Raw genomic sequence first — 12054 nt, 5'->3', positions numbered from 1 at the left:
CCCTCAACATCCAGATCAGTCGCCGTGCCTCTAGCAATCTCGCCATGCCCAGGGGCTTCATGCCTTTTTTTTTTTTTTTTATTGACCTTTAATTTGGGGTCGGTGAATGCGTTTATGATCTGATGATGTATAGAATCAACTGCCATTTTCAATTTTTTAAAAATAATAATAAAACTTATTATTATTATTATTATATATTCATAGTGCACCATCTTCTCCCTGAACAATGTAAATAAGAGAGAGAAAGAGTCAGAGAGAGACAGGGGGGAGCTGCCATGGAAGAAGGCAACGTCTCCACCACCGAGGCCCTGGGCATGGCCGGCGAGGCCTTGGGTCTCTTCCTCCCCCTCCTCTCGGCGGCCGAGGGGCTGCGGCGGGCGGCGGCTGCGGTGGTGGTGCCGGCGATGCGGGCGGCTGTAGCGCTGTGCCTGGCCATGTCGATGATGCTGGTGGTGGAGAAGCTGTCGATGGCCACCGTCGCGCTCTACGTGAAGCTCAGCCGCCGGACGCCAGAGAAGGTGTACAAGTGGGAGCCGGTTCCGGTGCCGGCGGCGGCGGAGGATGCCGAGGTGGGGTCCCTCGCCTACCCCATGGTGCTCGTGCAAATCCCCATGTTTAACGAGAGAGAGGTATTTAATTTGATTTACCATTTTGAAAAATAGGAAAACTATTTTATAATAAATAAATATGCACATATAATAATTTTTTAAATTTATTTTTATTTCTGTCTTTACTTGTTCAACTTGGAGACTATAACTATTATTTGTGAAAAGATAAATTAAAAAATTATAATTAGTCAGTGCATGGAAAAATTTAATACTAGTTATGTTCATGATCATAGTACTTAAATATGGAGCCACATTAGGTATTGAAAATAATAATTTTAGGTCAAACAAGATTGTAGTAAGATATGCTCGATCTTCATGACACATCGAGCAAGAATATTATTAGTTAGGAACTTAGGAAAGTAGGGCCCTATTTTTTTCCCTTGAAATTAGATAGACAATCTTCTTTGCTGATTTATCTATCGAATAAATCTGAAACACAATTTATGCACACTTAAAAATTATTCCTTAAAATGTTTTACCTACTACACTCATGGGATATAAAAAGATATAGCTATGCAGCTGAAATACTTAATAGTACTATTAATCATTAGAAAGAAAGAAGATATATTGATGGATAGATAGTGGTATGCACAACCAAAGGGCACTACTAACTTTAAAGACCTAAAAAGGAAGAGACTAATCATTTAAGGTTAACCTCATGGCATTAGGATTTTCTAAATATGATATAATAGGCCGGTATAATAGGCGATTGAATTCAATAGCATACAAGGATCTATATAATCGATTCTGTTTAGTGAAATAACGACTTAATTGTTATTGTTGTTGTTTGAATTTCAAAACATATTTAAAGTTGGCAAGGGAGTCAAAATGTCTTTACTTGAGCTAAATCTAAACATGGTCGCATCAAAAATTGGCCAAATAGAAAGGTAAGAGCTTAAGTTTATAGATAGTTAAAAGGAACATAATTCATCTTTTACGATTTGTTGAGTTCAACTTGTGCGACTATTTCAATATGATCCTGTCTGAAAGTCAGGGAGGTGGATTTTAGGAGCGTAGCGCTCCGCTGACCTCCAAGGGACTTTACTCCCACCTGCAACACAAACAACGTCAGTGTCGAGCCAGGGAAGGGATCTCGGTGATGGCCCTCCGACGCTCAAGTGTCTCCGACGGAGCAAGAAGTAGCAACGAAAACTGTTGCATAACTGTAGAAATCGCGAGAAAAGTATATCTCCGTCGATGCCTGGACCCCCTTTATATAGGGTTTATGTAGCGTGTGCGCACGCTTCTTAAAGTGGGTGCATTGTCCCAAACCTTCCGTGAATAGTCATGTCAGTAAAGTGTCCCTTACACAATATCTTAACGAGCCGAGCATATCTCTAAAGTGACAGTGGAAGCTTTCGCCGTATGATCTTTTGCCTGACCATGTCGCCTGTCGACGACACTAACTCCCAAAAAGATGTTGAAAGATATCCCTTGGTGTCTGTTGCTCAGCCGAACGGGATGACCGCTTGGCTGAGAGTTCCCTGTCCCAGTGTCGTTCGTTGCGGGATCGAGCGGGATGATCGCTCGGCTGGAGTCTCCGTTGTCTGGCTGGTGAATCTACTTCTTGGCCGAGCGGGATAGCCGCTCGACCAATACTCCCACTGTTTGGTTGTTGCACATGTCTAGACCAAACGGGATAGTCGCTCGGCTGTAGTAGCGCTGTCCGCGTGTGGTTCCCTCGGTCATGACTCTACTCTGTTGATCTGGTCATTGATGTAAGGCACTTGGCGTTCATTCCTATCTTGAGCATCTTGGTTCAGCTGATGGCTGAGCCAGTGATGATGTCGAATCGGATCTTTCATATCTCGATTAGGTGAATCACTTGCCCGCCCGACATGTGATAGGGGTCGTTGACCATTGTAACTTTGGCCTCCATTGTGATGAAGACTTTTCCCCAAATGAGCCCCTCCTTATTACAGCATCACAATCCATTGTAAAAATGTCACGAGGAGGAAAAAAAAAAGATGAGAAACTAAAGGAATACTCGACTCTTATATATACAAGAACAGGGAGATGTACTGCATAATAATCCGATCAAATCCTCTTCTAAAATTCAACTTTAAATAAATAAAATGATCAAGTCAACTTAGCTCAGATACATTGGTTACCTGGAAATCCTTATCCTTCATGATTAAAACACCTAGTCAACTCCTCTGGCAGAACAATAAATTAAAAATGTTAAGACTCGGAAACGTGATCTCCATGTTTTCATCTTCCTGCATCATTCCTCAGAAACACTTTGAAAATGAAATGATTACATGATGAGAAAAACAACATTACATTTTAAGTTTTTGGTCTCTGCAATCTTGTCTCTCATGGTGCTTCAGCTGTGCAATGCAGGTTTACCAGATATCCATTGCAGCAGTGTGCTCCCTGTCATGGCCATATGACAGACTCATAATCCAAGTCCTTGATGACTCGACGGACCTGACAATTAGGGTTAGTCGTAGCAAATCGAAAGGATCATATGAAACTTTCATTATGCTTAGTTAACTGCATGCAGGAACTGGTGCAAGAGGAATGCCAGAAATGGTGTAAGAGAGGAAGGAGCATACACTACATTTCAAGGGATAACAGAAATGGCTACAAAGCTGGGGCTCTCAAGGAAGCAATGGAACTCGACTATGTGAAGAAGTGTGATTATGTTGCGATCTTTGATGCTGATCATGAGCCGCCATTTGATTTCCTCCTCCGAACCATCCCTTTCCTCATGCACAATCCTGGCATCGCTCTTGTTCAAGCGCGTTGGAAGTTTGGTAATCATTTAAGCTTCGAGAAGAGATTTTTTTTTTTCTTCTTTTTCAGCTGGCACATGCACTAGTTGATGCCTGATTGCTGTTCAGTGAATGCTGATCAATGCTTGATGACAAGGATTCAAGAGATGTCATTGAACTATCATTTTAAAGTGGAGCAACAATCCGGCTCAACGACTATGGAGTTCTTTGGATTTAATGGTGAGTTGAGAGTTCTTACCTTGCCCTGATGATGCTCATTGATATCGAAAGTGAATTGTGTTGCAAAAGGAACTGCTGGTGTTTGGAGAATCATAGCCATTAATGAAGCTGAAGGTTGGAAAGAAAGAACCACAGTGGAAGACATGGACTTGGCGGTCAGGGCAACCCTCCAAGGCTGGAAATTTGTTTATGTTGGAGATCTCAAGGTTTCTCTTCACAAATATTTCCATTCACAACAAAAAAAAACAAAAAACTAGTTTTTACTCATCATAATTTTCATCAGGTTAAAAGTGAACTACCAAGCAATTACAAAGCATACCGGTATCAGCAGCATCGTTGGGCCTGTGGACCTGCAAATTTATTCAAGAAAATGGCATCAGATATAATAATGGCCAAGGTCGATAGTAGTTTCTTTATGTATCAAGCGAGAAATCGGGAGCTTGATTTTACTCATTCTAAATTCCAATGCATTTCTGATCCTGCAGAAGGTGTCTTCCGTGAAGAAATTCTTTTTGATCTACAACTTCTTCTTCGCAAGAAGGATAATATCACACAATGTCACATTCTTCTTCTACTGCATCCTCATCCCAGCTTCTTCCTTTGTACCTCAAGTCGAAATCCCAAAATGGGGAGTGTTCTACATTCCATTAGCCATCACCCTCCTTAATTCAGTTGGAACCCCAAGGTTTGATTCACAAGCTGAGATCTTGAATAATTGGGATGATAATATATGCTTCCATTTGCCAAAAATGTCATCTTTGCAGGTCCCTTCATCTGATTTTGGTGTGGATTTTCTTCGAGAGCGTCATGTCCTTGCACCGATGCAAAGCTGTCTTCATTGGTCTTCTTGAAGCCGGAAGAGTGAATGAGTGGGTTGTCACCGAGAAACTTGGCAACTCATTGAAAACCAAACAAATTCCTGCAGATGCTAAGAAACTATCAAACAAGTTTTGGGAAAGGTAAAATCTGAATATCATGAAACTAATTCACTGACCTTTTTTCAGCAATTGGTGGATACCAAACAGATCTGTGTTCTTCCAGGTTTCATTTCTTGGAGCTGGGAATGGGAATCTTCCTGTTGATATCTGCATGTTACAATTGCGCCTTCCGAACAAATCTTTACTTCATATTCATTTTCCCTCTGTCAGTATCATTCTTAACCATGGGAGCTGGTTATGTAGGCACTTGTATTCCACCAACATAGTGTCTCGAACTAAACTTCAAAATTTTGATTTTGATTTTTTCACTTTATATTACATTTTAACATGAAAAAGAACTAGATCGTACGTATGAGAATTTGCAAAAGTGCAGTTCAAACTTCAAATTCTATCTGTAGATATGGATTACAATGCAAAGATCTGATGACACCCAAGTAAACTGGCAAACAAATAGAATATCATACAAAAGAGCATACTATTGCAGCAACACCAGATGCAAATATTGCTTCATGAGACTATTGCAGCAACACCACATTACAAAAGAACATACTAGCACCACGATACAATGTTATAATTAAAGCTAAAATCCAATCATGAGACTATATGCTTCAACTGAGAAATTGATATCATGTGTAAATCCTTGCTTTCGGATCGAAATTAAAACAGCAGCCCGAAGGAATGGATCGTGTTGAACCTTTGAACAGGCTATCCTCCACAGCACAAGGGGAAGTATGGAGACAATTATGTGTAGTGTGCTTGTTCATGCCATCTTGGTTGCCTGATGTACCGCCAATCAGACTAACAGATGAATCAGATTCAAGATGTCCGAGGTTATTGTTAAAGGAGGTCTGCTTTAATCGCTTGAATCTTGCAAGATTGTCTGACATTTCCGAAACTTCCAAATATTTTGATTTCCTCTTGGATCCAGGGTGCAAATTCAATCCTGAAAAACAGTAGTCATTGTGAAAAAAAAACATCTGAAAACTTGAATTGTGATTAAGAATTTCTGGCCAATATTTTACCACTAAATGTGTTGGAGATGCAAGGCTGCTGATTTGTATCGGCAGAAGTAGAATCTTTAGAGCTGCAATCATTTGATTTGTTGATTCTGTGCATTTCGGAATGAAATTACATAAGCTTTTGTCATCTAAAACAATGTATAAACTGAAACTGGTAATTATTGAGGAAAGTAAGAGAGAATTCAAATTGAGAATTAACATAAAACAAGAATGAGCAAGTTAGGCACATCTGATCGATTACATCCAGACAGTAACAAATAATGAAGCAATTCTGACAAAATTTTTAGTAATCCAGGACACCAAAATCTTTGATGATTTTTCTTCCAGTTCCTTTCAAACAATTAATTGAGTGGATAACAAGTAATTTCACATTTACATAAAAAGTAAGATCAGAGAATGCTATGGTCTAGAATAATATTATCAATGTCATTTGGCTTTCTTAAATTGGCAAGGTACTCACCTTTTTTCAGGCTCCATTATCCATAGTCCTATATCATCATGAAGTCATGTTCATCCCATTTATTTGAGGTTGGCAACATGGATCTTATCCCTCCAAAGTACACTCTTTCCTTTGTGCTAATATATTAATGCTACTATATTTCTTTTGAAAAACTTGAAATTCTTACCTGCTTAACAAATTCCAATAGGCATGCAAAATGAGTTTTAGTATGACTTTCATGTCATATTTGCACCTATAATTTACACCCACTGAACTTAAGCAATTTTAACCTAATTGATCATCCCAGATTAGTGAACCCGTCAACATCTGAACTATTTCCTCTGCAGAGTTTTTAACTTCCTAAAAGATCGACTTCTCCACACAAATATTGGACCAGCATAAGCAATGTCAACCATCTAAATACAGCCTTAAGTATTACAATCAGGTTACAAAATAACACCACCAAGAGCAAGAATAAAACAACGAGTTTCTGATTGTGATGCTACCCTCTGAATTATTGAGGCATAAAACTCTATATCTACTCACATAAAAATTCTATATAGCAAAAAAAAAGGACACGACTGACACTTGGAAGTTCATGTCAGGCGAAAACAAAGCTCCAACAACCTATTCGAAAGTATTTAATGGCAATAAATCTTAGTAATAATAGCAAACACATTTGAATTGGATAAATCAATATAGATATAGGTTACTTGCACGCAAGCAAACAAATACCTTGAATTGGGTATAAAACAGCCTCCCAAATACATTACACAAGCATAAGAGTTTAGTGGAGTCATACATATATGGAACCATCAAAAGCAAGTCAGAAAGTAAAAGAAAAAAACAGAGAAAGAAAAAAACCTGTATATGTGCTCAACAAATTCATCAATAAGCACAGGCCAAGCACCTAGAAGAATAAAGAAAATGATCCGTCATATTAAATGATGCTTGTAGAATGTGCATACAAAATGCACTCTTGGAAGAAAAATAGTATACCATTAAAGCATACAAAGAGATGAGTTATTTCACAGACTACCTGTTGGATCATAGCCTTCAAGATCTTCATTCACATAGCGGCTGAAGGCTAAGACCTGTTGCCAAGTATCTTCCAATATATTGTGTCGTTGGTGCATCTGAATTCAACTAACAAAAATTATTAACAGAAATTAAAAAATCGATTAAGATTTAATTATATACAAACGCGCTCTTTACTTTGACATTTCTTCCATGCCCTTACTACTGCCATTCTGTCAATTAGTTTTCTGAAGAAAGCCTGAACTTATAAAATCTTCCAAAGAGATTTTATATTGCTGAATTTCCAGCATCTATCTAAAGTTATATTATATTTTGATATCTATAATTCTGTGCATTTTTTAATGTAGCAGTATGCCTTGCTCTAAGATTTTGTTCACTTTAAAAGAATCTAAGACAAAGCTAAATCCTTTCCTCTTATCACTAATTTCTTAATGTGGCTACACAAGCTTAGTTATTTCCTGTGTATCCATTTAATCCATAATCAAATTGCTTTCAACATAATATTCATCCATAGCAACAATTCTTATTCAACCTGATCAACAACTCTTATAAATCTCCAAATTAAAACCATCTAGTAGTGTTCTATCATGGTATCACCTATCCTTTAAACCTCCAATGTTTCCCCCTTTCAATATATTATCTACGAACACTTATATGATTTTAATCTTCCTCCATTAGAATTATGTTTTGTAGTTTCAAAAAATTTAATTTACCAAGAATAATAACTCTTATCATCTGAAATAGACTAATATAAGTTCCTTATCTCTATAATTTTAGGAGACACCATATAACTGGGGATCCTATTCATCACATTTATAGTTAACCTGCATGCAATAGCTATGAGACTTCATTGGATGGGATACTTATTTAACATCGCAAACAAAAACAAAATTTATGGCATGATACAATACAAGAGTTGTAAATTTATTCATCGACAGGAAATCCACTTGTAAGACAATCAATGCATGGATAGTCGTTGACAGTTTCTTTCCCAGGACATGTAAGCAAGATGAACATGGTAAGAAAGAAGTGATAGTGTACATGAATCAACATCTCAAATGTTGGCCATCTTAGGAACAGAAAAAAAAAAAAGTTCTAAAAAAAATGTAGTTTGTATGTAATTGATGAGCAATCAACATGTATTCGCTTCCTACCCCAACAAAATTACACCATTCGTCCAGCAAGCGAAACCTTCCATTCAAAACTAACCTCCATCCTGCTAAGGCCCTATTTACAGCTGAGAATAAACAGAGAGAAAACCAATGATACTCAACATGACAAGGAGTAAAGATAGTATTTAAACAGGAACCAAAATGTCCAGAAACTGCTTACAGATACTCTTCTGCCCATTTTCACGACAAATGAAGAAGACAAATTCATAAAGCAAATTGAACTGATGGGAACCAACCTACAGAACAGTACGAGCAGATATTAATCTAAATATCAAGCATGATGGCAGATACAAAGCAAACAAGTAACTTATACTCACAGATAAATCTAGACAGCACATAAGATTGCAGATCTGGTTGATCAGCATATCCCTAAATAAAAATAGGAAACATAAAATAAGAATAAAGGAAAATGAATACATTAGATTCAGGTACTAGAACATAGAGTATCTGTTTCACAAGTTAAAATAGGAGGGCAATTGGGTCAAGTAAAGCAAGTTTTTAATTAGGCCAGGGCAGGTCATGATTGGGGTTGGGCAAATTGTCGTCTCTAGGTAAAACCTAATTTCATAGCATTTTATAGAATATGTTCAATAAATAAATAAATAAATAACAAGCGGCACTCTCTGACTACGGGGAATGATAGGATTAGATTCTGTTATTACTACTTAAGTCTTACTAGTGGAAAAGGAAAGTGGCATAGTCCTATAAAATAGTTAGTTTGTTCATAAGAACAACAAGCATTGGAACAGAGAAATATTAAAAAAAATACAGAAAGATAATAATCTTCACTTGCTGTAGCAGCTCAAGAAAGGTGCTCTATCAAAAATGGCACATGCCTTATTCATTTATAATATTTTGTAAATGAAAAGCATGGAAGCTTGTTCAATAAAAGCAAATATTACAAAGATGACAGATAATTTCACAAGGAAATTACATGATGAGAAGTGGAGTCAGCTGTGTGAGGTATCATATATAATAATGGTGGAATAACCAAACAACTGAAAGTCAAAACCTCGTACATCTACTATACTTGATGATGTGTTAAACTATTTGGGGAAATTGAGAAGAGGTTCACCAAGTTGAATGTCAACAGTTATATAAACAGACAAAATATGCTTACCAGCAAAAATATAATTTAGAGAAAGCTACATGTTCATTCGGATCATGCTTTTGGCAGACTAGCCAAGCAACTTTTAATGATAGATTGAAATATGGAATTTCTTTCATCTTTAGCAACCCTAGTTCATACCTAGGTATGAAAAGCTCTACCTAACTTATGGGTAATCAAATATAAAGGAAAACAAAACAGCTCAGATGTATATCTGTGTATGACATTTGATCAGGTTGAACATCCAATAGCACAAACCTTGTTGGCCCACTAGAATCCAGTGATCTTGACAATATAGCTAACCTTTCCTTTGCTCCTGAAAGGTGTGCCTTTGACATGATGTCTGCACACGAAAGCTACATAGGCTTTAGGAGTGAACAATATCCAAAATTAAAGATCATAATACATCACCAAATCTATAAAAGCTTTGAATTTTGGATCATTCTTGCTTCAGTACTTGAGAACTTAAAGTCTACTGCAACAAAACTTGTAAGATTAAGCACGCTGTGATATACATAGCTATAACAAAAGAGTGGATCAAAAAGTTCAGATTTACCAAGCGACTAAGGTTTGACAAGAAGATTATTAATTACTATCAGAAATAAATACATGTAATCCTTCTTTCAAGGACAAATTAACATCGTTTCAGTCGGCCATCTTGAGGAAAGAGCCCAAAAGAATCGGCAAAACAAATTTTTTTTTTTCACGGTGCGAATTTTCTTATTAATCAGAAATCCGAAAAGAGTCGCTTCCGGACACAAAAACAGATGCTTGAACTGAATCCCAGGAAAAGAATTAGATAATGATCCACCCGACAAGTAGGGCTCTTTCCACTCACCGGAGTACGCGGAGAAGGCCTGGAAGATGTTAAATTGATGAGGCGCCGACGGCTCCATGGTCCCGAACGGTCAGGGTTGACACGAATAAGATCTCCGGATCAGGAAGTTGGATCGAGGCCGTGGAGGGGAGGGAGAGAGGAGAAGCGTCAGCGTGAGGAGGGCCGACGATTCCTCTTCCTCCTGCCCAGCCCTTTCCTTTCCCCACGTGACCATGTTGCCCACCCTCCTCCATTTATTCCATAATTTCATGAATACTTTTATTCCAAAAAATAAAATAAATTAATATTAGATGAAATTTGAAGAGATTGAAGGGGTTTATTGACAATTTTTCAAAATAGAGAAAAGTTATTTAACTGAAAAAATAATAATAGGGGAAAAAATAAAAAAAAAGAAGGTTCTTTAATTTTTTGTTTGTCAGATATTTTATTTTTAAATATCAATTTAAATTGCTCTAATTTAATCCTAAGTGATTTATTATTATATAAAATTACATGACTAAAATTGGACATCTTTTGAAAATAATAAAAATACGAACCTCTTATACTCTTCCTTCCAACTTAGTAAGATTTATAAAGAGACGATGGTTAAAAGTTGGTCAGGAGGATTTGGGTCGTGTTACTGGCCGTCATGTAAGTTTTTTCTCCTCCCAACGGTGGTGAGGGACCTTTTTCATAGCTTTCCATTATTATTTTCGAATTCAAAAACGTATCAAGTTGAGCAACGAAAATTAAAATAAAAACATACACAGAGAATTCAAAGGTTTACTTGGTTCGGAGCCTACGGCTAGAGATGTAAATGAGCTAAGCCGCTCGTGAACTATTCGAAGCTCGATTCGATAAAAGCTCATTTGAGCTCGTTTAATTAGGCTCGTTAAGATAAACAAACCAAGCTCAAGCTTCACAATATTTGGCTCGTTAGTTCGTGAACATGTTTGTTAAGCTCATGAATCAATTTTTAAATAAAAAATAATAATAGTTTTGATATTGAATTTTTAAATTTTACACTCTACTTATAAAAAATATAGATAAATATACTAAATTTATTTATTAGAATAAAACTATAAATTTTAACAAGAATATTATATTTTTTTAATATATAATTTAATTTTTAATGAATATTTAAATTTATAATTTATATTTATTAAGCTTGTTTACACGCGATAAAAGCTCGAATAAGTTCATGAGTCATGAATATATTCGTTAAATAAAGCTCAAGCTCGGCTCGATTATAAACGAATCAAACTCAAACATCCAAGAGTTCGGCTCGGCTTGGCTCGATTACACCTCTACCTACGGCGACTCCTACTACAAGGCTAATGCTCGTTTAGCGTTTACTTTAGGCAACAACTATAATATCACAAAGTTACAAGTATGAAATAAGTAAAGCAATAACTAAATTATACCGACAACAGAAATACTGAAATTGAAGCTCCGGATCGTCGGGGTGTTGCTACAGCACTTCTGAAACGTCTCTTGAGCAGCACACAGAAAAAGGATTGTTTGAAAATGTGTTACTCCAAAGTGCTGGTCGAGACCTTATAAAGTCTGCTGAGGGCGCCCTCAATCTCCTTGAGGGCACCTCTAATCGCTGAGTCAGCCGCGCGTAGATAAGCCAGACATCTTCGTCGCTCATCCTCTTGAAGGCGCCTCCATTCTCCTTGAGGGTGTTGGATATTGGGGCCTTAAATGGACCAAAACGATTTAGAGGAAGGAAGCAATCAATTGTTGAAAGTCGTAATTGACTTCAAAATTGAAATCTACGATTCGCGTAGATAGATTTAGACTATTAATTTGTTCAAAACCGATTAAGGGTGAATGAGAAATTAATGTTTAAAGTCAGCCCAAAATAACATTTATTATTCATTAATAAAGTGCATGGGAGAATAGTCCCACATCGGAAATTCTCGATGTGTATTCTCTACTTATTAATGAAGATG

The 12054-nt window shown here is 37.0% G+C and overlaps 2 protein-coding genes across 3 annotated transcripts; one reads left to right on the top strand and one right to left on the bottom strand.

Annotated features, from left to right (window-relative positions):
* Positions 1-221: 221 nt before the first annotated feature.
* Positions 222-4974, top strand: LOC122019760 (probable glucomannan 4-beta-mannosyltransferase 11). The gene is made up of 9 exons (XM_042577270.1): positions 222-629; positions 2952-3050; positions 3115-3367; positions 3455-3565; positions 3635-3771; positions 3849-3962; positions 4051-4250; positions 4330-4524; positions 4607-4974. Exons 1-9 carry the CDS (start codon positions 276-278, stop codon positions 4767-4769), a joined length of 1626 nt encoding a protein of 541 aa, XP_042433204.1. The 5' UTR covers positions 222-275; the 3' UTR covers positions 4770-4974.
* LOC122019761 (defective in cullin neddylation protein AAR3-like) lies at positions 4862-10342 on the bottom strand. Of its 2 annotated transcripts, none has more exons than XM_042577271.1 (9): positions 10118-10342; positions 9538-9622; positions 8489-8540; positions 8332-8407; positions 8154-8236; positions 6998-7097; positions 6826-6871; positions 5526-5611; positions 4862-5446 (listed from the first exon to the last, which is right to left on the bottom strand). In XM_042577271.1, the coding sequence occupies exons 1-9, from the start codon at positions 10173-10175 to the stop codon at positions 5130-5132; spliced, it is 903 nt and encodes a 300-aa protein (XP_042433205.1). In that variant the 5' UTR covers positions 10176-10342; the 3' UTR covers positions 4862-5129. The 2 variants fall into 2 exon arrangements, with proteins under 2 accessions (XP_042433205.1, XP_042433206.1); XM_042577272.1 differs by having other exon boundaries at positions 7001-7097.
* Positions 10343-12054: the final 1712 nt, after the last annotated feature.

Source organism: Zingiber officinale, chromosome 9A (genome assembly GCF_018446385.1).
Source record: "Zingiber officinale cultivar Zhangliang chromosome 9A, Zo_v1.1, whole genome shotgun sequence".
Taxonomy (NCBI): Eukaryota; Viridiplantae; Streptophyta; class Magnoliopsida; order Zingiberales; family Zingiberaceae; genus Zingiber; species Zingiber officinale.
Note: the sequence above shows the minus strand (reverse complement) of the source record. Positions and strands in the feature narration are given on the sequence as shown.